General features: G+C 41.0%; 2 protein-coding genes across 2 annotated transcripts; one reads left to right on the top strand and one right to left on the bottom strand.

Annotated features, from left to right (window-relative positions):
• Positions 1-402: 402 nt before the first annotated feature.
• rpgrb (retinitis pigmentosa GTPase regulator b) lies at positions 403-17,422 on the bottom strand. Its single transcript, XM_046840388.1, is given in 20 exon segments — positions 403-1,085; positions 1,593-1,699; positions 2,358-2,406; positions 2,617-2,790; positions 4,784-4,957; positions 5,750-7,276; positions 8,092-8,151; positions 8,780-8,814; positions 8,817-8,861; positions 8,970-9,132; positions 11,259-11,438; positions 11,529-11,653; positions 12,909-13,064; positions 13,191-13,349; positions 14,487-14,636; positions 14,776-14,934; positions 15,769-15,831; positions 16,021-16,113; positions 16,242-16,367; positions 17,320-17,422. Coding segments are annotated over 20 exon segments (3,804 nt in total). The 5' UTR covers positions 17,402-17,422; the 3' UTR covers positions 403-908.
• A 166-nt stretch (positions 17,423-17,588) lies between these two features.
• Positions 17,589-26,812, top strand: plekha3 (pleckstrin homology domain containing, family A (phosphoinositide binding specific) member 3). The gene is made up of 8 exons (XM_046840356.1): positions 17,589-17,895; positions 19,217-19,333; positions 19,442-19,597; positions 19,683-19,807; positions 21,324-21,494; positions 22,537-22,580; positions 22,672-22,769; positions 24,538-26,812. Exons 1-8 carry the CDS (start codon positions 17,856-17,858, stop codon positions 24,660-24,662), a joined length of 876 nt encoding a protein of 291 aa, XP_046696312.1. The 5' UTR covers positions 17,589-17,855; the 3' UTR covers positions 24,663-26,812.
• The last annotated feature ends 923 nt before the right edge of the window (positions 26,813-27,735 follow it).

Raw genomic sequence — 27,735 nt, 5'->3', positions numbered from 1 at the left:
TATGCGTCTAACATCCAGCAGCTCCGTGATGTCATTATGGAGAAGTGAAAGAGGATCCCAGCAACAACCTGTGCAGCTCTGGTGAATTCCATACCCAGGAGGGTTAAAGCAGTGCTACATAACGATGGTGTTTACACAAAATAGTGACACTTTGGACATGTTCATTAAGGTGTCCTCACTTTTGTTGCCAGTTATTAAGACAATAATGGCTGTATGTAAATCTGTACTGCTATACAAACTGCACATTGACTACTAAAATATATTCAAGTTTTATTTCTATAGTATTGTCCATTGAGCAGATACTAAACTGGTCACTGAAATGTGAGGGGTGCACTCACTTTTGTGAGATATGTTATATGTTCAGGAGCAAAAATCAACCTATAAATAAAAGACAGAGGCTAATTTCAATGTATTTCCTTTTAATTGTTATAAAGTTTATACAATTTGTCATACAACAAATGAGAAAACGAAAACATTGAAAGACAATGAAATGTTCCTGCAGTCAAAAGTGCAAAGGTGCTGTAATATTTTACATGATAAATAAATAGTTAAAAAAAATACATTATATATGCGGTCATATATTTCCGACGCAAGCGACTATCGAGCGTAAGGATGCGATGACAGAAATAACACAAAATAAAACAGATATGAAACCCAGAAATCAATATGGCAATGTACAGTGCTTTGGATGGATGTATGTATGTATGTATGTATGGATCAGATCTATTGAGAAGGTCAAAGTTTGTGAAGAATTTGATTTCCAAGGCACATTACGGCGGTTGGAGTTGAATCCAGGTTTCCAAAATGCTTTATTCCTCTCAAATATTTTCATTTTTGTCATTTTCTTGTACTAATACTTGGAAACATCCTTCAGAAGCAGGACCAGATTCTGCTGGTTTTCGGTGGTGTCAGAGCACAGCGCAGGTGGCCGAGCTGGACCGGACCGGCTGAGAGTCAGACGATTCAACGCCGCGTTCTACATCACCACTGTCAGAGCTGGAGACTTTCTCAGCGCGGCTGGGTTCCTCCACTGGGGCTTTCGGTTTCTCCTTCTTGGTGGAGGACCTCCGCAGGAAAAAAGAGATCTGAAGGGGATAAAATTGTGGGAAGAAAAAGAAAACCAGACACTTCAGTGCTTTTTGTTTACTGATGCTACAACAAGACAGATATTGAAGATCCCAGGGCAACATTACACGTTTAGAGGAAAGTGCTATCTGCCCTCTTCCTCATACTTGAGCACACAAAGTTACCAATGATTGGTCAGTGTCACTGTGACTGACGGAGGTAAAAGTACAGGTGGCCCCGACTTCATGATTTTACGATGGCGAAACGACAAAGTTGTACAAATATTGTACGTTTCAGGTATATATATAATGTATAGTTTCTACAGTACGGCACTGTAAATTGCTCCGTTTTTCTAAATAATGTACTGTAATTTGTGAAATTATCAACAAGCTACAGTATACCACCAAATACTGATCATCATTCTTTAAGACTCCTGGGTAGGCATCATCATCATCATCATCATCATCATCATCCAATTAAACTGCCAAAACACATTATATTTGGTGTGTACAATGGCATTTCAATACCTTGCTGTTGGATCCAAACAAGCTCTTTGGTTTCACCAGCTTGGCTTCATTTTGCTTTTGCAGCTTCTCCTCAATAAGTGGACCAGAAATGTGTTTATCCTCAGGATCTATAAATATTTAAATCACATGTGGAATAAATCAAAATTGCCTTCATTTGAAAATGAAAATAAAGGCGTGCTGTTGTCTGCAGATAAAACCCCAGACGGCCTTGATAAATTCTGCCAAAAAAAAAAAAAGAACTGCTTTGTATTACAAAAGGATTTAATAAGGACAAACGTCCTCCACAAGAAAATCGCCTTTAAAACCATAGAAGGTGAAACCGGTGTATATTTATACAGTGTATGATTTTATCCTGGTTCTGGTCACTGTGGATACACTTTGAGAAGGTAATATGGATAAATTTGGATCTATCCACCTACTGGCATCATTTTAGAGGTGTGAGGAAAACCAGAAGATCTGGAGAATTTGGAAAATCCCAATACACTGCAATTTCCAGCCATATGTGGTTCAAACTGTTACCACAAACCTGGAGGCTTGAACTAAACCCATTCCTGCTCCATGATCTCTGGGTACCTGAATATTCGAACACCCTGATAGCTGAATGAGCACAAATATCCAAAAAGAATCTAGTGGAACATCTTCCCAGAGGATTGGAGGTTAATTATAACAGCAAATGTGGATTAAATATGGAATGGGATGTTCGAAATCTTACAGCCAGGTGTCCACAAACTTTTGCCTATAAAGTGTATGAATCTTGACACATACCTTTGTCTGGTCTGTCAGGAACAGTGACTGGTTCCACATTGTTCTTGACCTGCATTGAGGAAAAACCAGCACTTGAACATCGCAAGTCCATTGCATAATATTAATTCAAGAAGGGGATATTTAAACTGAACCTGGCAACCGCAACTTTCAAGCGTATTCTATACAAATCAATGCGAAATATTATATGTTGACAAACTTTGCCAACGTATCAGAAAAGAGGTCTACAAAAAAGAAAAAGATACTCAAGGTTTCAAATCACCTGAGCATTTAACTGGATCTCTCCATCCTTCATTTTTTCCACCGGCTCTTCCTTTTGCTCATCATTTCCCTCGTCCAAATCATCTTTCTCGGGGTCTTCTTCGTCTTCTTCTCCGGTGGTCTCGTCATCGCTGAACTGCGGATGATTAGAAGGGAAGATGATGAGGGCAGTGGGCTAGAAAGCAGAGTGATAAATGAATGGTATTAGGGGCGGAAACGAGGAGGTGAAGGACGTCTGTAGTTAGGGAGATACACAACACGACGACACACGAGGTGACCGGGAGACTGAGGATCTACGCTTGAGCTCGCTAGTTCTCACCTCCTGTCCGCGATCCAGTCATGCCGCTTCCCGATAAATGCTCTGTGCTTGCGAACCATTCGGAAATGTAACAAAGATCATGCAGCATATCCCCCATGGATGAGGTGCATTTATTCATTATATACTTTAAAAAATAATTCATTATATTCTTGAAGAAGAAAAAAAAACTTAATAAGAAACCTAATACATAAGATAAGCAGAAGATACAATATATTTCCAAAAGTATTGGGTCACTTGGTCATTTGTACGGTACGTGATTTTTAAACATTGCATTCCACATGTTGTTCCAATCTACTCTTCTGATTTCTTCCATTCTTCTGAGAAGATGTTCCACTAGATTTTAGAGTTTGCTTATGGATATTTGAGTTCCTCAGCCACAAGGGTGTTATGAAAGGCAGGTACTAATGTAGGTGTGGTGAGGAGACCTGGGGTGCAGTCAACGTTCACAATCATCCCAAAGGCGTTCAGTAGGGATGAGATCAGAGCTCTATAGCAGCAAGATCTTCCTCTCTAAAGCATGTAAAACCAGATCTTCAAGGAGCTCACATTGTGCACAGGGGCATCACCATGCCAGAACATGTTTAGGTTTTAAGTTCAAGTGAATGCAAAGTTTTATCTGTACAATTGAGTGTCTCCAGCTTTGTGGTACCAGTTTGGAAAAGAACCACATATAGCAGGAAAGGTCTGGTGTGCCAATACTTTAGGAAATATAGTGTGTATGTAGTACAATAAAGTAAGTACTCTCTATGGACAAAAGTATTGGGACACTTGGCTTTTCCAGCCACATTTGGTTCTTCCCTGAACTGTTCCCACAACGTCAGAGGCACACAATTGTTCTTTGGTCCCCACACACCGCTCTCACAGGTTCGCGCAGGTTTGTTGACGGTGGTGCGGTGGGCCGTCTCTTATCCCAGAGATCCTTCATGTCTTTGTTACCTTTCGGTTGCACCCTTATACTTGACACCCCGAATTTCTTTCTCTAGTTCACCCCTCTACTCTACATGTCTCTCTCTTTCTCTCTCTCTCTGTCGAGTTAAACATTATCCTGAGGTACCACTGACCACTGTTCCTGTCCTTTTCTTCACATCTCAACGCCCTACCTCTGGATGGAGTTCTCTTCAATAGGAGACCACTCTGTGCAGATGAGGATGTTTCCACATGAACAGTCTAAAGATCCATGAAGTTACTAAGCAACTCAAGAACTTGAATGGATTTGGACTGCCATTAATATCAACAGTCTGCTGCAATAGTTTGGAGGTTCCATAAATGAATCTGTATTCAAGCATCTGTCAATGAAAACACCTCAACAATGATGGTACTGCAATGAAAGCACATTCGGTGCAACCCAGATTTGGATGGGTTTCCCTTTGAAATCTTCCTCAGAGCATCTCAGGGAGTTTTTTCTTGCACCGTTCATGTTAAGGAACAAAGGTATAGGCACAGAAATCTAGTGGAATATCTTCCCAGAAGAGTGGAGGTTATTATAACTGCAAATGTTGGACAACATTTGACAAACCTTCCTTCATATCGTGTAGCAGCTGAAGAAGATGTAAGGCATTAAAGACATTCGCATAAAGATTTTTTGCATAAATGTTACTGCATAAAGCATTTGAATGAGGTGACTGAGAAAAAGCTGTATGGAATGCATATGTATGGAGTGTCTCTTCATCACATGAGATGTATGAGTGCAGATGAGGGTTTATTTAAGGTTGAGGTATTGAGGAAGAACATCATCCCAGAACTGTCGAGGCTCCTGAGACCCGGACCGGCGCTTTCCAGACGAGGTCTTCTGTATAAATGATGTTTTCTCATTTCCTTTCTTTTTCAGTCCCTCTTCTTCTGTAGCTACCTCTTCATTTTCAATCTCGTCATTCTCTTCTGGGTCTCCTTCTGCTTCGCCATCCTCATCCTCCCCTCTTTTCTCTTCCTCTTTTTTATCTTCAGCGTCTTCGTTCTCCTGCACAGATTCTTCTACTCCCTCATTCTCTGTGTCATCTTTACCTTCTTCTTCATCATCACTCTCCTTTTCAACACTGTCGTCCTTTTATTTACCGCTTCTCTTTCTATTCCTTCCTCTTCTTCCCACTCTCCTCCTCTTCTTCTCCACTCTCTTCCATCCCTGCCTCACTCTCTTCCTGTTCTTCCCACTCTCCTCCACCCCTGCTTCACTCTCCTCCTGTTCTTCCCACTCTCCTCCTGTTCTTCCCACTCTCTTCCATCCCTCCTTCACTCTCCTCCTCTTCTTCCCACTCTCCTTCTCTTCTTCCCACTCTCCTTCTTCTTCCCACTCTCCTCCTCTTCTTCCCACTCTCCTCCTCTTCTTCCCACTCTCTTCCATCCCTGCTTCACCTCCTCCTCTTCTTCCCACTCTCCTTCTCTTCTTCCTCACTCTTCCATCCCTGCTTCACTCTCCTCCTCTTCTCCCTCACTTTCTTCATTTCCTGCTTCACTCTCCTCCTCTTCTTCCCACTCTCCTCCTCTTCTTTCTCACTCTCTTTCATCCCTGCTTCACTTTCTTCCTCTCCTCCCTCACTTTCTTCATTTCCTGCTTCACTCTCCTCCTCTTCTCCCTCACTTTCTTCATTTCCTGCTTCACTCTCCTCCTCTTCTTCCTCACCCTCTTCCTTTTCACTCCTCTCCTCATTTTCCCCACTCTCCCTTCTTCTTCCTCACTCTCAGCCTTCCCTGCTTCACTCTCTTCCTCACATCCTGTAATACTCTCTTCCTTTTCCTCCACACTTGCTTCACTCTCTTCCTTTTCCTCCACACTTGCTTCACTCTTCCTCCGCTTTACTCTCATCCTTCCCTATGTCACTCTCCTCTCCGTCTTTACTTTCCATTTCTTTCTCTTCCCTTCACTATCCTTCTCTTCCGTCCCACTCTCCTGTTCTTCTTTCTCATTCCTACCTCCTGTCATGTCTTCCACTGTCTCGCTTTCCTTTCCACTTTCCTCTTCGGTCTTCTCGTTTCTGACAGACACACTTTCCTCCTCAGAACTATCTTCTTCGCCTGCTCCCTCCTCCTCACTCTCATCCTCACTCTTGTCCCCCTCACTGCAATCATCTTTAGTGTTGCAAATGTTTTCAGATTTAGAACTCCCTTTCTCTCCTTCTGAATTACTGCTCTGGCTCTCTATCCGTCCATCCATTTCTTTACTACCCTCTTGCTCACTCATTTTGCTTTCTACTTCATCTTGCTGAGTCTTACCTACTTCTGCATTCTCTCTTTCCTCCATAACATGACTGCTGGATTCCTCCTCCGGCTCTGTCTTACTCTCCTTATCTCGCTCTTCATGATCATCCCTGCCAACACTCTCCACTTGGTCAATTCGTCCTCTTCCACTCTCTCTTTTCTCATCCATTTTGTCCTCAGACTGACACTGAGACATGCTCTTCTCAGTCTCCTCATCCGAAGCTGCAGGGACAGGCTTTACAGTAATAGTAACTGCTGTCCTTTTGCTCGCTGTCTTCTCTGGATTCTCACTGATAGAAAGAGTCTGTTCGTCCACTGTGTTCGGACACTGCTCAGGAGTTCGGGACAGGAACTGGCTGGAGAGGACGTCTTCCAGAGGACGCTCAGGACTCTCGATGGGCAGGTCTTCCGTGAGTGACGCGACCCCCGCGAGAGAGCCAGACCTTACACTGTCCGATGAACCCCCTGCGCCGAGACGTTTCTTTTGTGTGTCCAGGTTGCGCTCGGGTTTGGTGGACTGAGTCTTCTGAGTCCTCTGTGCCTGGTAAGACTGTTCACTACTAGAGCTGCCACCCCATGTCTCCCTGGTATTGTCTGGTGTTTTGCTGTGCACAGCTGTAGCTTTGTGTTTCACTTGCACTTTGCTTTCAGACTCTGTACGTAGGATTTTTTTCGTTCGTGTGACTCGAGCAGAACCCTTTCTCGGTTTCTTTTCCTCTGTGGCTCGTCGCCATCTTTTGTCCACTGGCCTTGCTTTGGATCCTGTAGAGTCCAAATCGTCTCGTTTAAAACCTTCCGATTCGTAAACTTCCTTCTCAGTCTCTGTCTCGGCGCCTTTTACCGTTACCTTATGATCTATCTGGGCTTTACTTTTAGGTTCAATGTCAATGACTTGTCTTTGCGGTTCAGGCTTAGACTTTGGATGGCTCTCTGATTTATCTCTAAGCTCATTAGCTGGACCCCTTACAAGCCTACTTTCCTTCACAGCGCTCCTTCGATTGCTACGGCAGCTCGGTTCCCCGGACTCGCCGACGTGACTTGTCCGTAAATCGGAAGACGGGGCTTGGTCTGAACTAAGCCCCGCCCACTCAGGGTCGTGTATAAGCTGCTTCACCACCTTACTGTGCTTTTCACCAGCTTTAACCTTCTTCTTTTCGAGTTCCCGGTGAGCAGAAGGGGAAAAGGAAAGAGCGAGAATTGCGTGAACATGCAGAGCAAGAAGAACGAGAGCAAAACAAAAGACAGACAACCATGTACATGTATGGCGAATGCTAGAGAGTGAGATACAGATGCATAACAACGTTCGTTAGACAGACAGACAGATAGATTGATCGCAATTGGCTTCTCCATGGTCAATGAACAGCAACGCTGGAAAATATTGCAGACATATCAAAGGTGACATTTTATAAAAAAAACATTGTAAAATGTAACATTATTGTAATATACCTCTCGATGTACAGGATGCTGGAAGAACTAGTATTCTTTCCATAAACTGTACACCATATGGACAAAAGTTGGTGTACACCTCACCATAAGGTCCACATGGGCTTTTATGAAGGCCTATTCCAAATTTAGTCTGCTTATAACCTTCAGTCTTCTGGGAAGATCCACTAAATTTAATTTATTTAGCCCTGATGACATTAGTAAAGTCATGTACACAAGTAGGCGACGTAAGGAAGGTCTGGAGTGCAGACAGCATTTCAATTCATCATGTTCAATAGGGGTTGAGGTCAAAGCTCTAAAGCAGGCCACTCAAGATCTTCCACTCCAACCAATGTACACCATATTTTCATAAAGCACAGGGGGGGGGTCAAGACCCAAACCTGTTCCATTGTCATGCTACAGTTGTGTAATGCAAATTTGTGGTAACATTTGTTACATATGGCTGGAAAAAAGCCCCAACATTTTTGTCCATACAGTGTATTTATCATTGTAAACACCACAGAGATTCAGTCCACTGTTTACCTTCTGAACAGGAGAAAAAGTAATTGTCTTCTCCGCAGGATGCATCTTCATTACGTGAGTCTTTAAAAGAAAAGAAAATCGGACATCAAGATTTACCGTTTCTACTTGTTGTGTATAAACGTGTATTAATCTCAGCACACACACTACACTTACAACGCTAAAGACAAAACGATTTACCACAATGCATTATGGCAAACTGGAATACAATGGTTTCAAATATACACGTTAAGGGTCAAAGTTTGTGGACACCAGCCCATTGGATTTGCATGTGTAAGATTTAGAAAATCCCAATCCACATTCATCCGATTGCTGTTCTAATAACCTCCACTATTCTGGGAAGAATCCACTTGATTTTGCAGTGTGTTTGTGGAGATTTTTCAGCTTTAAGGGTGTTAGTAAAGTCAGATACTGATGTAGGTGAGGTGAGGAGAGGAGGTCTGGAGTGCAATCAGCGTTCCAATTCAACATATTTTGGCGTCAGAGCTCTATAGCTTGTCACTTAAGATCTTCCATTTCAACCTACGTGAAGCATTTCTTCATGAATGCTAGATTTGTGCACATTGTCGACCTGGAACAGGTATGGGTCTCCTAGTTCATGTTAAGGGAAAAACTGAATAGTCGGGTGTCCAAATACTTTTGTCCAAATAGAGGAGGTAGTAGGTTGAGACGTTTTCCTTTTTGTACTTACTAAATTTAATAAATCGGCCGTTTCTCCCAAATCTTCACACTCTCATCATCCTCATGGTTTTCAACCGCAGTCTTCCCATGGACTTCGTGTTCCCCTGTGACCTTGTCTATCAAAACACATCATTAATGTAATGTTTCAAACATTTCACTCTTAATCAAGGTAAATCAATACGCTCAAACGATTTCATTACCGGTGCTGCTGTAAATCCCATTAGTCTGAAAGCCGTTTGTAGTTTTCTTGCTTGTTTGTGAGGGGAAAGTCTGACTAGAAACAGGTACAGATGCATTACGGTGAGCTGAACTCAGAGGTGGAAGAGTCCGGAACATCATCCCAAACTGTTCGGGAGAGCGCTTCTAAAAGGAAAGGAAAAAATTAATTAATACATTTTATTACAGAAACAGAGCATCCGAAAAGTATTCACAGCTCTTCACTTATTTTCACTTAGTTATGTTACAGTCCAAATTTAAAAACGGATCAAATTCATTATTTTCCTTAAAGTTCTACAAACAATACTTCATAATGACAACGTGAAAGAAGTTGCTTGAAATCAACACATCTCAAAAAAGTTGGGACAAGGCCATGTTTACCACTGTGTGGCGTCCCCTCTTCTTTTTATAACAGTCTGCAAACGTCTGGGGACTGAGGAGACAAGTTGCTCAAGTTTAGGAATAGGAATGTTGTCCCATTCTTGTCTAATACAGGCTTCTAGTTGCTCAACTGTCTCAGGTCTTCTTTGTCGCATTTTCCTCTTTATGATGCGCCAAATGTTCTCTATGGGTAAGAGATCTGGACTGCAGGCTGCCCATTTCAGTACCCGGATCCTTCTTCTACACAGCCATGATGTTGTAATTGATGCAGTATGTGGTCTGGCATTGTCATGTTGGAAAATGCAAGGTCTTCCCTGAAAGAGACGACGTCTGGATGGGAGCATATGTTGTTCTAGAACTTGGATATACCTTTCAGCATTGATGGTGCCTTTCCAGATGCGTAAGCTGCCCATGCCAAACGCACTCATGCAACCCCATACCATTAGAGATTCAGGCTTCTGAACTGAGCGCTGATAACAACTTGGGTTGTCCTTATCCTCTTTAGTCCGGATGACATGGCGTCCCAGTTTTCCAAAAAGTATTTAAAATTTTGATTCGTCTGACCACAGAACAGTTTTCCACTTTAATTAGTCCATTTTAAATGAGCCTTGGCCCAGAAAAATGCCTGCGCTTCTGGATCATGTTTAGATATGGCTTTTTTTTGACCTATAGCGAATGGCACTGTGGATTGTGTTCACCGACAATGTTTTCTGGAAGTATTTCTGAGCCCATGTTGTGATTTCCATTACAGTAGCATTCCTGTATGTAATGCAGTGCCGTCTAAGAGCCCGAAGATCACGGGCATCCTGTATGGTTTTCCGGCCCTGACCCTTACACAAAGAGATTGTTCCAGATTCTCTGAATCTTTGGATGATATTATGCACTGTAGATGATGATAACTTCAATCTCTTTGCAATTTTTCTCTGAGAAACTCCTTTCTGATTTTGCTCCACTGTTTTTCACCGCAGCATTGGGGGAATTGGTGATCCTCTGCCCATGTTGAATTCTGAGAGACACTGCCACTCTGAGAGGCTCTTTTTATACCCAATCATGTTGCCAATTGACCTAATAAGTTGCAAATTGGTCCTCCAGCTGTTCCTTATATGTACATTTAACTTTTCCGGCCTCTAATTGCTACCTGTCTCAACTTTTCTGGAATGTGTAGCTCTCATGAAATCCAAAATGAGCCAATATTTGGCATGACATTTCAAAATGTCTCACTTTCAACATTTGATATGTTTGTTGATATTCTATTGTGAATAAAATATAAGTTTATGAGATTTGTAAATTATTGCATTTCTTTTTTTTTTCCAGAATTTGTAGTGTCCCAACTTTTTTGGAATCGGGTTTGTATATGCGCAACAAACTAGGTAATTTAATGGCATGAATATTTACTTTGACTTCACAAATGAATAAAATGTATCGATGTTCAACTTTATTTTAATTTAAAAATCCTCCCTTAGAGTGAATAACAGATCTAAATACTTGCGAAAACCGGACAGTTTCTCCACACGTTCAGCTGAAATACTTTGCCACGACTCTTATAAAAGGTGTTCTGTAATAGTTGGAGATTTCTTTCCTTCCTTTCTTTGTGATCCAGTTCCCAGAGCAGTTATATTTTAGGTAGGTATGGTGACTGGGCACCAGTTTAAAGCTTAGTAGATGAATGCCAGACAGAAGTAGGAGTGGTGATGTTAATTTAATAATTTAAAGCACCGTATACCATCAAATAATCTTCCAATTTGCAAATGCTAATTCATCTTAAAATCCTTTGATCATCTTTATCGTCCCCTCCATTAAAACCTTCAGTCATGAATAAAATCTCTGGGTTCTTCTGATATCTGTCCTGCAACTACACTTCAAATTTGTATGAGGTTACATTGAACCCTTACCCTCTCTCTGCGTCTGTCCCGTGCTGACAGACTCCTGTTCAGACCATGTCGAGACTCCGCCTCCCTGAGCAGCTTCTCTAGATGGTCTTCAGTCACGTCGTCCTCCTCCAGGATCACATCTTCTGACTTTGGGAGCCGAGGTTTGGCTAACACTATCGTGTGACACCCACCACAGGTAACCTAGAGGGGAAAAAACACACACTAACTATAGAGTACAAGCTTGCTGTATTATGAATGCAGGATACAGAAGGAAAAGATCAGGAAACCCACAGCTTGAACGTTGTATTCGAGGAATCGTGGACAGAGTGTCGGTTTGAACTGGTTAGCAAAGTACTCCTCTCCTAGAGCCAATTTCCCGTGACGGCCATCTCCAAACGTGTATAGAAGTCCTCGCTCTGGAAAATAAACACTAAAGCTACTGAGAAGACATGTTGCGGCGGCCATGTTTTTTTTTTTTTTAAACAAACTAAGTTAAATGGTCCATATACGTATGATGCTTTCCTTTTTCTTTAATAAAAAATAATGATGAAACAATTATGTGGATTTTGTGTGACTCTTAAAACAATCCTGATGTGCAGTAACTGATGCACCATCGGCACATCGATCATCATTGGGTTTGTCCACCATTCTGGCTTTACTCTGAGAAGTTCATATAGATCACAGAGTGACAGAAAATGGGAGTCGGACACAATTTCCAGACGCTTGTTGTAGAAAAACCCCACCCTGCCCTGCAATGCCCTGTTTTCTCAGAAAGAAATGTCCACTGGAGTCATTTGGGCAAATTAAATCAGAGATCTCATACAATCTATTAGTACATGGTGCAGGGCAGGGTACGGTAAGGGTAGGCATGGCGGGGCGGGTGGGCCGAGGTTCCGCAATGAGTGTCTGAATATTTGGTTTATGGCCAAACATTGCAGATGTTCAGACTGCCATTTACTGCCACTATCAGATTGCTTTTGAAAAGCACATAGTGATTCATCGACTTCTCGGATTGAAGCCAGAATGTTGGATTATGTGCTGAAGGTCGATCAGTTATTTTGCATCAGGGTTGTTCAAGAGTACATAAAATGTACAAGGACCTACATGGACAATAAATGCAAATCTATTTTTCTCTTGGTTAATATTCTTCACATAGAGGCCAAGCCCTAAACCCCAACCCCCTAATACTTCCCCACAAGCCCCCCAATGGTTTGGTAGACGCCCCTTATTCAGAGCGACTTACAATTAACTCATTCGAACAAGTGAGTAACTGAGGGTTAAGGATCTTGCTCAGGGGCCCAGCAGTGGCATTTTAGCGATGGTGTGATTTGAACTCATGGCCTCCTGATCAGTCCTACATCTTAACCAATGAGCTACCCCTTCCCCAGCCAGGTCTTCAATTACACTGGAAAAACCAACGATCTCCTGACAGGTATAAAATTGTCCATCAAATCCACCTGGTCAACTAATACCCACTTGGATGACACCTTTTGTCCCCCAAAAGCATGGAAAGTGGAAGATGTACAATTTCACTATGAGTGTGCCCTTCAAAAGATTGTAATGGAACGTGTGGTGCCACTGCCAGTTCGAATATTCCAGTGATGGTGATTATGCCACTTGGCGTCCCAAGGCGGCACCATCTTAGACGGCTAAGACAAAACTTCGAAGTACCTGTGAGAACGGCGCTGTGGTTTTCTCCACATTCGATATGCTTTACTCTTCCCCTGCGGAAATGTTCCATCGCTCTTGGCAAATGCGACTCGAAGGTGAAGGTGCCGTGACCCAGCTGGCCGAACTGCCCCAGACCGAAAGAATAGAGGTGTTTCTCTGTTTCCGAGGGCAAACACACAAAAAATGACAATCAGAAAAGACATCTCTAAATCAAGCACAAGGAAAAATGCTGCTTGTCAGTTTTTCCACAGTCGCCATCCTGTATCAGTCCAGGTGTAATACCTGTGAGTGCCAGTGTGTGGCTTCCCCCGCATGCCACCTGCAGCACCCGTTCACCGATGCCCTCCACGCGCTGAGGCGCTTTGTGATCGGACAACTGCGCTGTGGACAGTCCCAGCTTCCCACTGTCTCTCTCTCCGAAGGTAAATAATGCCCCGTCCTCTGGAACACAAAATCCAGCTGTCGCTTAGCAACGATCGGGCTTTGCGATGGCCTCTACAATTCGTTCATTCGAGTTAATGATGCATTATGTTGCGCACCATAAGCCACCGAAGGCCAGGGAAATGATGTTAGCAGTAATTTATCTGTCTGAGTCACAGAGACAGAATATAATGATGAAAAGCTTGACCGGGGCCCATTTCCACAGATGTTAAGTAAGAAAGAAAAGACAATGTTGCGACAGAAAAACAAGTAAAAACCACAGCGAATCGTTCATTATTCAAACGTTTTAATTCAGTTAGTAACTCTGTAGTATGTCATTATTTTTCGCTTGGCCCTGAACACTCACTTTTCTCTCAGTGTAGAAACAAATCTGTATCCGGAAACCTTCGACGTCTTTGTTCTTTAATAACACAAGCCCTGAATTACGTGACGCCCCCGTGAATGAGCGGTTTCTATGGAAACGATGACGAGCAAACGAATAAAAATCTGTCATTTGACTTACAGATTGCTCAATTACCAAGGCTGCTGTTATTGTAAATCATTCGATGCCTTTTGACCAAACACAATCCAGAATCCATTGTGGTATTACACCCCCAACACACACACACACTCCCAGCTATTGATCGAAACGCCTGTTCTAATGTATATTTTGCGCACACACACGCACACACACACACACACACACACACACACACTCCACCCTATGTATTGTCAGAGCTGCAGTTTGAAACAAATGAATAAACATCTTTTTGAGATTCCATATTGCCCTCACGAACAAAAAAAACCCCACCAAAATACTTTGCCAAACATTTCAATCACTTATATGTGATACTTTTTTAGTTTCTACACACTTATTATAAGTATTTATACAAATAAAAACAATATTAATGAAAGAATCTTATTAACATTCAGGTTCTGGGGCCCATTTTGTTTTTTCTCCTGGTCGTAACTGTGCTATAGCCGCTATCGTTGACTTGTTCCACGTGGGTATTTGTGGGACACACAAAACCTAGTGGAACATCTTCCCGGAAGAGTGGGATCATTAGAACAGTTATAAATGGGAAATAAATGTGGGATATGTTTTTAAAAATTCATCATCAGGGGCCTTAAAGCTTTCGAATAATATTAGCATTTTACCTGTTACAAAAGCAGAGTGATAATAACCGCAGGAAACCCACGTCACCCGACTCCCCACGTTAAGCTCACGTGGCGTGGACGTCCCTTCCTCTTTTCCGAGGCCGATCTGCCCTTCCGAGTTGTCGCCCCACACGTACAACTTCCCATCCTCTAGAAGAAGACAAACAAGACAGAAATCGGTCAACTGATGAAGGTACACTTATTAAAGACAAATGTGAAGGATTTCTCCTATTTCAGAATAAACATAAGAAAAAGACATGACCAGGATAATAGAATTGAAATCCCGTACGCGTAATAGCAGCCGATGTGTTGGAACCGGCTGCGAGCGTCTTGATTGGTCCACGTTTGGTAAAGAAGTCCACCAGCTGGAACGAAGTTCTTTCCCCAAAGTCTCCAAGACCGAGCTGTCCTTCGTTATTCCCGCCTGCTGCGTATAGGTTCCCGCAAGCTGCGCACGAAGGAGATTGTGTTCGTAATGCGATACACGATTTATTAATTCCTACATAGAACCCTGTCGGATTCGCACTCACCCGATCCCCTCTGATAGGAACCGGTGAACCCGAACATTTATGAAGTTCTACAATGAGCCGATCATGTGGCCGCAGCCGAATGCACAAACATATGTAGATACAGGTCAAAAGCTTCAATTTATATTCATAACAAACATCAGATTGGAGTGAAAATCATGACCTTTAGGACTTTAACTGTGGTGTAGTCACCACAGTTCCTCGCATCGCCTATAGGTGTCACTAATTCCCCTCTTCTCAGGTATATTACATATTCATTTTCATTCTGAAATATAGGAACCCATTTGGTCCAAAAAACTTTTTGTCTGTTATGTTCGATGTGTTGAATGGACCCCCAGATGAGGATGGGTTTCCCTTTTGAATCTGGTTCCTCTCAAGGTTTCTCCCTCATGCCATCTCAGGGAGCTACAGTCGTCCTCGGCTCGCTCGTTAGGGACAAACTTTTAAAAACTAATTATAAGGAACAGATTTATCCATTCTTTAATAATAACTTTATCTCAGTAAAGCTGATGTCTATTGTTGAAAGCTCCGTACATAAGAAACCGAATTGAACAGAATTGAAGCTCTAAACGTGTGTCTGTAAGATCTTCCCAATGTGCTGCTACCACGTGCTTAGCTAATTAACATGAACGTGCAGGTGTACATGTGTTCCCTATAATAATGGAAAAGATTTTCTTCCTCAGCATTGTTGATACTGGCAACCCGCTGCTTCGTGCGCTTCATCTGCATGGTTGGATGAAGTGTAAAATACTTACACGTGTAAACAAGCGTATGAGTTCTTCCACAAGCGACAAGCTTGACCTTTTCCGATTTCAAGGCTTTGGAACAGAAGATAGAACGAACCCATGTTAAAACTATTGTTAGATCAAAACAAAAAAAAACCAAAATGTATATAGATAATTAAAATAAAAAAAATGATTTATTATACATTTTTTTTTTTACTTAATTTTTTCCCCCACAACCCAATAAATGCAAAGTGCATTATTTGAAGCAGAGTCCATTTTTACCTTTGACACAAGTCGGTACGCTCACACTGATCTTTTCGCCCAGGCCAAGCTGTCCCCAGTTATTACTGCCGAACATGAACAATTTCCCTTTCTCTAAATTAGGACAGAAAAACACATATGAATATAAAACGCATCACAACAATAGAGGCAACCCCGAGTTTCTACAATACAATAATTTTTTTTTTTTAAGCACAATTGATTCCCAGCACGACGCCTGTTACCTGTAATCAGTGCGGTGTGTTCGTCTCCACATGCGAGCTTTGACGGCACGTCGTTTTTTAACCAGAACTTGCTGGGAACGTTGTCTGCGAATTTACTCTTGCCGAACGTGAACACGGCTCCCGTTTCTGCCATAGAAACAACAACAAAAAAACAGGAAAGGATATAAATAAAGCTATTAAATTGTCCAACCATCTCAGGATTAAGTCAATTTTACATGACAATGAATTGAAAACGGTGTAGTAAATGCATGCAAAAGCTTAATAATAACAGATCAAACTAAATTCTCTTTGTCAATTCGGTTTAAGTCATAACTTATAGATTTTTATTTGTATATTTATTTACAGATTTTAAATAACATCATAAATTGTTAAAAAAATAAAAAAATATCTTGCCATGTCATGCTATGTAAAAATAAATAAATAAACAAATAAATGAAAAGTTATGAATAATTAAATAAATGCCATCTAAATGAAGAAATAAATAATTCTTTGTTGTGAGATGAAGGTATTTTTTTGTATACTTTTAATTTAAAACAAATATTTTAACCATTAAATAAAATAAAATAATATAATATAATATATATATAGTAGAATATAATATAATTTAATAATATTCAATAATATTAAATTATTAATATAATATAATATAAAATAATATAATATAATGTTATTAATATAATATAATATATAATAAGTTTGTTTACTGTCACAGAGGGGGGAAAAAAACCGCTACGCAGGGGGCGTGGCTTGGTTGTCCATAGCAACGCACAGATGCGACTTTTCATCTATTAGACTACATTGACAGCTCTCTGTTCTCAGTAAACAGATCGGTAATAAAAAATAGCTATTATTCTATGCGTTTTCCTGATTTCTATTTTATTCTCTAGTCGTTTCCATTCAATTCTCTTCTTACGGAAATTCATGTTATTAAGCAGAAAACATGATCAGTACAAATAGACTTTAGAGATGTGGGACTCTGACGCATGCTCACTGACTATTCTGAAAATGTACTATAATAATTACTGTTACAATAAATACATGAATAAATGAATATGCAGCGAAATGAAAGCAAACCTACCAGGTATTTCAGCCTCTGTGTCTCCAGCCATCGCTACGCTGCTAATCCGCTTACTGCACCGGAGCGCCACATTAATATTCATTTCCGGTTTACGAGGCTACAAAACAAACGTCACTTCCTGGTTAAAATCTTTTGTGTTATTTTTTTACGAAATAATGATTAGCGCTTATTATTATCATTATTATTGTTGTTGTTGTTACTATTGTTTTTGCATGGTTATTAATAATTAACTTAAATCAGCTATTTTCGTTTTATTTTTATTTTTATTTTTTTTTTACATTCACTTCCGGGGTCGTTGTGGTGAACTCGCTGCTGTTCCGCTCAGTAAAGAGGAGCTTTTCGTGATGTAATATAATTTTGAACACCGGCACCATGGACGCGAAACTGTCTTTCTTTTTCTGATGTATTTTTTGGGGGTTTTAATCAGAATGTGACGCACATCGCCGGTTCAGAGGGGCGATTCTCTGCCTTCTAAATCTTCCTGAGTTTAGTCTTTAGTTGTTTTCCTTTTGGTCTTTTTTTTTGCCATACCAATAATGGAAGGAGTTTTGTACAAGTGGACTAATTACATGACAGGTAACAACATTATACAGCACATGTTTATAAAGAGCAACACACATGCAGTGTGATATATAATAACCTGCTCCATGATCCAGACAGTAAATGGCAGTTTCAGTTCCTTTTAAAGAACTATGTGTCTGTCTGTCTGTCTGTCTGTCTGTCATCCTGTCTGTCATCCTGTCTGTCTGTCTGTCTGTCTGTCATCCTGTCTGTCTGTCATCCTGTCTGTCTGTCATCCTCTCTGTCCGTCTGTCTGTCATCCTGTCTGTCTGTCTGTCTGTCATCCTGTCTGTCTGTCTGTTATCCTGTCTGTCTGTCTGTCATCCTGCCTGTCTGTCATCCTGTCTGTCTGTCTGTCATCCTGTCTGTTTGTTATTCTGTCAGTCTGTCATCCTGTCTGTCTGTCTGTTAGTCTGTCATCCTGTCTGTCTGTCTGTCAGACTGTAATCCTGTCTGTCTGTCTGTCTGTTTGTCATTCTGTCTGTCTGTCTGCTTTTCTCTCTGTCTATCTTCCTTCCAGCCTGCCTTTCTCTCTGTCTCTCTCAGAATGTGTGATAAATAATAACCTGCTCCATGATCCAAACAATAAATGGGAGTTTCAGTTCCTTCTAAAGATCTATGTCTGCCTTTCAGTCTGTCTGTCTGTCTGTCTGTCTATCTTTCTTGGTCTGTCTATTTGTCTGTCTATTTGTCAGACAAGTTAGCAGTTTGTTTGGTCCAAACAGATCCATAGAGGATGTACTTATAGAGATTGACACCGCATTCCACACATAAACTGTGTTTTTATTAAATGATTGACTGTTTGATTGACTTCCTGCCAATGATTTGATTGTGACGATTCATTTTTGTGACTACTTTAGTGATTAGTTTTGGTCCACACCATAGAGGAACACCTTTTAGAGATTGACACTGCATTCCACAGAAGTGATTGGTTGGTTTGATCAATTGATTTACTGATTGATTGATTCACTTTTTGTAGATGAGTTTATTAAAAGTCCAGTCATTTTTTGAGACTAAATTATTGGTTAGTTTGGTCCTAACAGAACCACGCCACAGGGGAACACACACCAGGGTTTGACTTTGCGATCCACAAATCAACTGCAATATTGATTGATTGATTGATCGATTGATTGATCGATTGATTGATTGACTGATTGATTGATTGGTGAACTGTCTGCAGATGAGTCGATTCAGTGTTGATTCATTTTTTAAACTAAATTATTGGTTAGTTTGGTCCAAACAGAACCACACTATAGGGGAACACACACCAGGGTTCAACACTGGGTTCCACAAATGAACTGCAGTATTGATTTCTCGTGCTTGTTCTATGTTGCAGGATGGCAGCCGCGCTGGTTTGTGTTGAACAACGGAATCATTTCTTATTACGACTCGCAAGATAATGTGTGCAAAGGCAGCAAGGGCAGCATAAAGATGTCAGTGTGCGAAATTAAAGGTACTGCGCTTTAAACAACGATCATGTTTATTTTTTGTGTGTGTGTTCTCCGACACCACTTTAATATTCACAGCCGGTTTATTGTACTTCTCCATTCCTGTAAACCAGTTCACCCTACTGATAATACCAGACTGGAGCTGATCATACCAGGAGAGCAGCATTTCTACGTGAAGGCCGTCAATGCTGCCGAGAGACAGAAATGGCTGGTGGCTCTGGGAAGCTCGAAGGCTGGACTTGCTGACACGAGAACCAAAAAAGAGAGAGGTCCTGAGGGTTACATACACGTAAGTTTTACACCGGCATGGATTACAAAAAAGAAAACGCGTTTCTTTTTTCTCGTCTCTTGCAGAATTAACGGAGACCACCGAGTCTTTGAAAACGAAGATGTCAGAACTGCGTCTGTACTGCGACTTACTCATGCAACAGGTTCACACTATTCAGGGGTCCGTGGAGCAAGAAGGAGACCATGCTGAGGTCAGTCCAACAACAAGACCAGAAAAGTTGTTTCTTTGTGCTACTTATTGAATGATACCACAGTGCTACATATATACATATTATACACATATATGCATTATGTAAATCTACCATATATACACACACATATTAGGAGTGTAACAGTACACATATCCATACTGAACTTTTCCGGTACAGGACTTTCGGTTACAATTCTTTCTATGTGCAGAACATAGTTAATCCGTGTTTCCTCAGGAACGGTATTATAATTCTGTAGTATGAAAGTAGTATAATTCTGTAAGGAATTATACTACTTGGATGCCTGAAGTCTGGAGTTCATAGATCTCACCTAATGCAGAGTTTACTCTCGTGAGACGTTTTGCCGAAACTTTCCCATAAGCTGCTACTGTTGTTTGTAGGTCTTTCTGCCATCGGGTCATGTGATAGACTCGGCTGTAAAAGGAAAATACATTTCTTTATCTTAAAAAGCCCATGGGTTACTTTCAGAGTATGTTTTGGATCATTATCTCTCTGTACTGTGAACCAGTGTTCTATCGGTTTTCCAGTATTTAACTGAATCCGAGCCTAAAAAGTTCTCTACCGGTCAGATTTCCTCCTGTTCCCTTTTTCAGAAAGAGATCAGATCACTAATAAGGGGGGAGGTGGTAGCTCAGTGGTTAAGTCATTGGATCCAAAGATTAAATTAAAAACTTCACACCAGGCTACCATTCCTGGGCCCCTAAGCAAGGCCCTTAACCCCATAGCTACTCAGTTGTATAAAGTGTGAGTGGAGTGATAGAGTGAGGAGAGTCTGTCAAATGCTGTAAATGTAATAAACAGCAGTGATCCAGAGCCATTGCCTTTACTATATTTGATGATTATGTATGCTTTGGATCATTAGCCCTTCCTTTTCTTTGCCATGCGTTTCTTTTTGAGTAGTGATGTTTTTTTTTAAGTAGATTCTGCACTTGTGTTTGCATCTTGAGGTAAAATCTTTTGCTTTTACATCCATGAAGGTATCTTTTCTTCGCAGACTTTAAAAATGATTCTCCTTAAGCGTGTTTTTGGTTTGGTCAGATGATGTAAACGGGGTTTTTCTTCATTATTTGCTTAATGAAGGATTCAGCGATCATCCGTTTTAGTTGTTTTCCATGATCTTCCAGACATTTCACTGTTCCACCGGTGCATATCTATCTTCCGTTTTGTTTAGTTTTTTCAGTCTATGGACTCCTTCTCTTTTTTGGACCACATATTGAGAGTGACCCATGACCTTTTATCACTATAATTTGTCCTGAAATAGCAACAGGGCCACATCTGGCCATGAAACCTCTGATCTGGTCCAATTGTCCACTTACTTTTAAGCTTCTGAAACTGAAGGTCCTGTATAAAAGGTTAAATGCAGGATGTTTGTAGCTGTCAAGCTGAAAGTCCACACTTTAATCACATCTTCATTGATGAATACTCACGGTCTTGGCTGTATCTCAATTCGCTTCCTTCTGAATGAATGATTTTTATTTGTATATTTTTTTTCTTTCAGACAAGGAACGAGGCATCGTCTCTGTTGAGCGCCACGTGTAACACCTTCATTCAGACACTGGAGGAATGTATGAAGATCGCAAATTTGAAGTTCCAGACCGACATGCTGCAGTCGAATCCTTCAGACGCGTTGATGTCGCCCGTCTCGCCGTCTCCCGTCCAACTGGCCAGAGTAAGGGGCCGATTTTTATTCTAAACCTTATCTAAAGTTAAGCCGTATGTCTTTTTGTTTTTTTTTCTTGCAAATTAACTACGACTTCCTCGTGAAAATATTTAGCAAATTTAAATATTTGAAATCTGCTCCGGTGTCCACAAAAGTTCGGCCTGTTGATTGCGGTTGAAAAGTTTTCCGAAATAGCACTTGATGGATCAGCTTTTCAGGACCGGTTTTTTTATTTCCACCATAAATTTTTCAGTCAGATGAGCACCGATTTGGTTGTCAGCCATATTGTCGGGTTTGATTTGTGGCACGGACTCCTCATCCTCCTGAAAAGTGACTGGAAAATGTCCAATAGTTTAGGGTTGAGTGTTGAGGTACTGATTGCCATTTCCCCAACACTATGACCAAGTGGTAGAATTTGTATTTGTGAATTTCTATCTTCAGGCAGCTAACCTTTTTTATAAGTTCCATTAGAATGCCATCAGACAATCAGCGACCAATCATCAACCTGCACTGGCCGAGGAGACGATTCTGGAAAGTTAACTTTTCGTCCAATCATCCACATTGTTTTCGTCTGTGTAGATGATGTTATGGCTTTTCTATACATAAACAACCATGGAGTTTGTAGACTACAGTGACTGAGGGCTGCAATTGGCTTGCGCTTGTGTCCATCAGTAAACAGGTGATCACCTCGCCAATGATGGCACTATAACAAATGGACATTTGGGGGGTCTCTGGTTCCCTTTTGAGACTGGTTTCTCTCCTCATATTATCATATCAGCTCATTTACACCATTTTTGAATTCAGGTTTTCATTTTCTGTTTGATACACTGTTAAGTTTCCTTCTCGAGGGAGTTTTGTAATTCCACAGTCTCGGAATGTTTCCTCGGTCGGTATTCGGTATAGAAATGCAAATCACAAGCCGATTCCGTCCTTCCAGCGATTCTAAGGGGAACAGCAATGAAAAGGTTTAAATCGAATGAAATGATGAGAATAACGTAATTACATCATGGGTAAAATTCCCTTTTATTTCCCTCTCTTCTTCATCGAATAGATGAAACGCTCCATTAGCCACCCGGGCACGTACAGCTACGACAGGTAACTATATTCCGTTCTCAGTGCAGGTTTATTGTGTGTGTGTGTTTGTATTTGTGAGGTAGATCACGTACCTGTACCTCTTTTACTGTAGGTCCAGTGCACTGATGGAGCACAAGTCATCACAGAGACGCACACGGACATGTTCGGATACGGAGGCTCTCAGCGACGGTGGTGCCGAGGAGCCAGAACGTGAGTCACCGGTCGTGAACACACACCAGCGCACACACACGATGAAAGTATAGAAACGGCTGAAAGTATTGAAATGACCTAATTTGAAACATTTTGGCATAAAACAAATATAATAAGAACTACAGTATTTAAGTGCACTATATGGACAATAAGTATTGAGACACCTGACTGTCCCAGGTCCTTTCACCCTCACCTACATCAGTGCCGGACTTTACTAACACACCTATTCCACAAAATCTCCAAAAGCACACTCCAAAATCTAGTGGAACATCTGCCCAGAGGAGTGGAATTCATTATATCTTTAGATGGCCACTGAAAGCACATGATCTTATGGTCAGGTGTCCAAAAACCTTTGTCCATATAGTGTAAGTTCAATCAGCATTTGTTTAATTAAATGTGTAGAAATTGTGTGTTTAATGAGGATCAAACAGTGAGGTTTTATTTTTGTACAAAATGACGGATACTAAATACAGCATGAAGTATGGAAGTATGAAGTATGGTGGAAAAAACACTGGAAACCTCTGTGTGGTAAAGTGATTGTGGACACCTGACCATCAAACCCATATGTTGGCTTTCCCCAAACTGGTGGCACCCGGTTGGAAGTGCAATTGTCTGGAATGTTTGCCAAAAGCTTTGGCAGAAGAGCGAAGTGCAAAGTGTGGAGTCGAACTTTTGGAATATGCAAATATGGACGCGATAGTCAGGTGTCCACATGCTTTTGACCGCTTTTGAGCGTATCTCCACTTCTTAACAGACCACGTCACCTCAACAATTATGCTTTATATATGTCAAGTTTTGCAACTAGAGATTGTAACTGCAAGCTATTAACCAAGATGGCCAAGCAAGCTGAGGAGGGTCAGGATGGTGAGGAAGCTGAAGATGCTGAGGAGGGTCAGGATGGTGAGGAAGCTGAAGATGCTGAGGGAGGTCAGAATGTTGAAGCTGATGTTGAGGAGGGTCAGAATGTTAAAGTTGAAGATGCTGAGGAGGTCAGGATTGTGAGAAAGCTGGAGATGCTGAGGAGGGTCAGGATTGGGAGAAAGCTGGAGATGCTGAGGAGGGTCAGGATGGTGTTAAAGCTGAAGATGCTGAGGAGGGTCAGGATGGTAAGAAAGCTGAAGATGCAGAGGAGGGTCAGGATGGTGAGAAAGCTGAAGATGCAGAGGAGGGTCAGGATTATGAGGAAGCCGAAGATGCAGAGGAGGGTCAGGATGGTGAGGAAGCTGAAGATGCTGAGGAGGGTCAGGATGGTGTTAAAGCTGAAGATGCTGAGGAGGGTCAGGATGTTAATGCTGAGGAGGGTCAGGATGGTGAGGAAGCTAAAGATGCTAAGGGAGGTCAGAATGTTGAAGCTGAAGATGCTGAGGAGGGTCAGAATGGTGAAAAAGCTAAAGATGCTGAGGAGGGTAAGGATGGCGAGGAAGCTGAAGATGCTGAGAAGGGTCAGGATGGCAAGGAAGCTGAAGATTCAATTCAATTATAATTTATTTTTATTTTTATAGAACTTTGAAAAATGGACGTTGTGTTTTGAATTAAAGTTTAAAGTTGCAGTTCCTTGTAATTGTAAGTTTCTCCGTGGTGAGGATGGGTTTCCCTTTTGAGTCTGGTTCCTCTCAAGGTTTCTCCCTCTCTGTAAAGCTGCTTCGGGACACTGTCCATCGTTAAAAGCTCTCATGATAATTCAGTTCCTTTTATTTGTTTAGAGAGAAAACACTTTCGAGCAGTTTCCTTTCAACCGTCCTTCGTTTCTACTCTTCTCCCCCAAAAGGTCCTGCGTTGTCGCCGAAGCCCAGCGTAAACGGCGACGGCGCCCCGGTGATTCCCGAAGAGATCGGCACGGGGACGTGTTTGATCATGGAAACGGACACTCCGGAGTCAGACTTGTCACTTTGAGTCCGGATTTTTATTTTTGTTCTTTTTTTTTTTTTTTTTTTCCCCCGCCGGCCCACACGAGCAGGAGGAGCCACGCCGATGTGCAGCTACTGTTCGTCACGCCGCATTACTGATGTTTAGGAAGTATTGTTTTCCTCAGTGAAGAAATGTGTTGCACTTTAATATGAAAATGGGTGGGGAAGAAAAAAAAAGTGTGAATGTTTGTATTGTTTTTGTTTGTTTTCCAGATAAATATTCGGCTTGTGACGGTCGGTGAAGAGTCTAGAAATCCGTTTGGGATTTCACAAGTGATATGTAGCCTTTTTTTGTGAAGAGAAACCTTGACTAAGGTTTTAGTTACAGTGCCAAGTGAGTGGCGAAACTGTGAGTGTTCTGATGTTGAAAGGTAATTGTACCTTTTTATTATTCTCATTTTCAAAATGTCTGCCTAAAGTGCGAAGGAAAAACTATTGCACTTGAGCACGCTGCCTCCGAAGCTGTTTTATGGTAAGAATTTTTGGGATTCATCGACGTGGACACCAAACCACGACAGGCTTAAAAATAAATAAATAAAAAAGGAGGGATTCTTCAGATATTTTGCGACGATAAACTAATCGAATCCCGTTAACCCGCGATTCGGATAACAAGCGCGTTCTATTCGCGATCGCAAATTTTTAACTTCTTCGATTTTTTTCCAGAAAATCGGGAAAAAATTACGCAGACATTCTGAATACAAATAAGTCCTAATTCTTTTCTTTTTTTTTTTTTTTACGTTTTTGGCTTTTCGTCGAGCACCTGGCACCCTCCGGTGTTTACGCAGTACTTATGCAAATACACACTTTTTTTTTATTATGAAGTTGCCAGATTTTTAGCGGACATATCCCCCTGTATTCCCTCGTTTCACCAGAGGAACTTCTCCCGATGTATTTAATGTAGAAACACGAAATGCGTATACAGGACATTTCTTTTATTTTATTTCATTTTTTTTTACTTTTATCTAACTTGTACATAGCACATTCTGCCTGATGGTGAAATGAAGAGTGAACCCCCATATTGCACATCCAGCTTTAACTCCTTTACCCTGATTTACATTGTATGTTACCCAACGGACATCTTTGTCATTTCTGGCAAATAATTTCCCCGGAATAAGTATTGAAAATTGTAAGAAGAATTTTTTTTAAGGTTCATGACTGCAAGAACGAACAACTAGAGAATCAACTTCTCTCTTTTTTTTTTTCACTGAATTGGCAACTTCGTGTCAAGCTAAAGCGGAACAGAAAGCGAAGGATGCAACCCGATGTGCTCTTCCTTCCTTGAACATTTTGTTTTCGTTTATGATTTTTTGTAATATTTAGTAAGAAGCACTCTGACTACAGCTTTAAGAGAATAAAGTAGTTTTGGAGCATAATGGACTGTTGGGATTTAAATTCAACATGTTTTTCTCCATTTTTTTTTTCCCTCATACACAGAAAATGGACAAAAAAAAGGTTTGAGCAGCCCATTTCCCATTTAATCCCCATTTATAACTAATATAATAAACCTCCACTCTTCTGGAAAATGTTCTACCAGATTAGATATCGATCTCATCGGAAGTTTAGCGCAAAATCTTGTATCTTTACAATATGGTTATACGAGTCGGATTGCTTGTATCTGCACCAACAATTGTCCTAACTAGCAAAAATGTATTCAAAAACTCTCCAACGCCCTTCATGGCATGTGCTTGTTGATGAAAGTGTAATGAAAATGTTCCAATGCTTGCACAACACCAGGAAAGCTTCAGGTTGGACTTCACTAGCCAGAAACTACAACATGGTGGTGGGCCACGTACCTTCAGGAAAACAAAAAAGAACCCAACTGGACAAATCTACAGGATCGAACTTGTCCAACTAGGAAAATATTTGTCCGATAGTCACAATACAGTGGTCCCACGGATTTCGCAGGGGTTACATTCTAAGACCCTCCGCGAGTTCCGAACCTTAGTGGTACCTTAATGAATTCTTCTAGACCAGTGATCCCCAACCAACTGGTTGTCAATTGGTTCCCGGGCCGCACAGAAAGAATACATAACTTACATTATTTCCGTTTTATTTATTATCTGATTCTGAATGATGTTTTTTTGTGGAAAAGTACCCAAAAAAATGGTCTTACCTCCATCTGCTACCTTCTTAAAGGGGCTGCTCTATGTACATAATACATTACCGCTAAATTCAAACCCCCGAGTTCGCAAAATAAACAAAAAACAATACAGTGGATTCACGTTTATTATTATATTTAGAAAATACCTGTTTTTATGGTCGTATCATTTTATTTTGTTGTATTTATCCGCCACACCTTAAAGGCCGTTCCGTGAAAATATTGTCTTACATGAAACCGGTCCGTGGCGCAAAAAAAGGTTGGGGACCGCTGATCTAGACATCGTTACTTTAATGCAATAATGTGTTTTTAAAAACGTATTAAATTTGTTAGTAAAAAATAGTTTTAAATGTTATTCTTAATGTTACGGAACATTCTGCGGAATCCCGCGAATTTTAAGACGATCCGCAACTTTTCAAATGCGACCCCGCGAATTATCGAAGGGTTGACCGTATTATATTAAAACAGGAATTTGTTTAGCTTTTGATGTCTTTAATATTAGCAAAAATAAACCAGGTTCTATATGAACAAACGTTTGTGGATACGATTCCTATGTGCCTTTCGAACATCCCGTTCCACGTTTAGTCCCCGTTCGCTCTTTCAGCACCCCCCATTCCTTCAATTCATTATCTTCAATGGTTGAGGTAAAGCTCTATAGCAGGCCACCCAAGATCTTCCACTTCAATCCAAACCTTCATAGAGCTTTCTTTATGCACAGGGGAAGATTTCATCCTATAAAATGTATTGTTTACCTCCAAGTTTGTGGAACAGTTTGGAAAAGAAGCACATTGGGCTGAAAAAGTCAGGTTTTTGGTGTATGCTCTATAGGGACTATATTTAAAGTAAGCATCAATCACATAAAAAAATGTGCTGTGCCCTAAAGGTGCATGTAAATTCAAACCATTAAAATCTATCCACTCTCTCAAAAGTCCTAGATATCTGTTTTGAGCACCGCAGGGTT

The sequence above is a fragment of the Silurus meridionalis genome, chromosome 26 (genome assembly GCF_014805685.1).
Source record: "Silurus meridionalis isolate SWU-2019-XX chromosome 26, ASM1480568v1, whole genome shotgun sequence".
Lineage (NCBI taxonomy): Eukaryota > Metazoa > Chordata > Actinopteri > Siluriformes > Siluridae > Silurus > Silurus meridionalis.
This window is presented reverse-complemented; position numbering and strand designations above follow the sequence as displayed.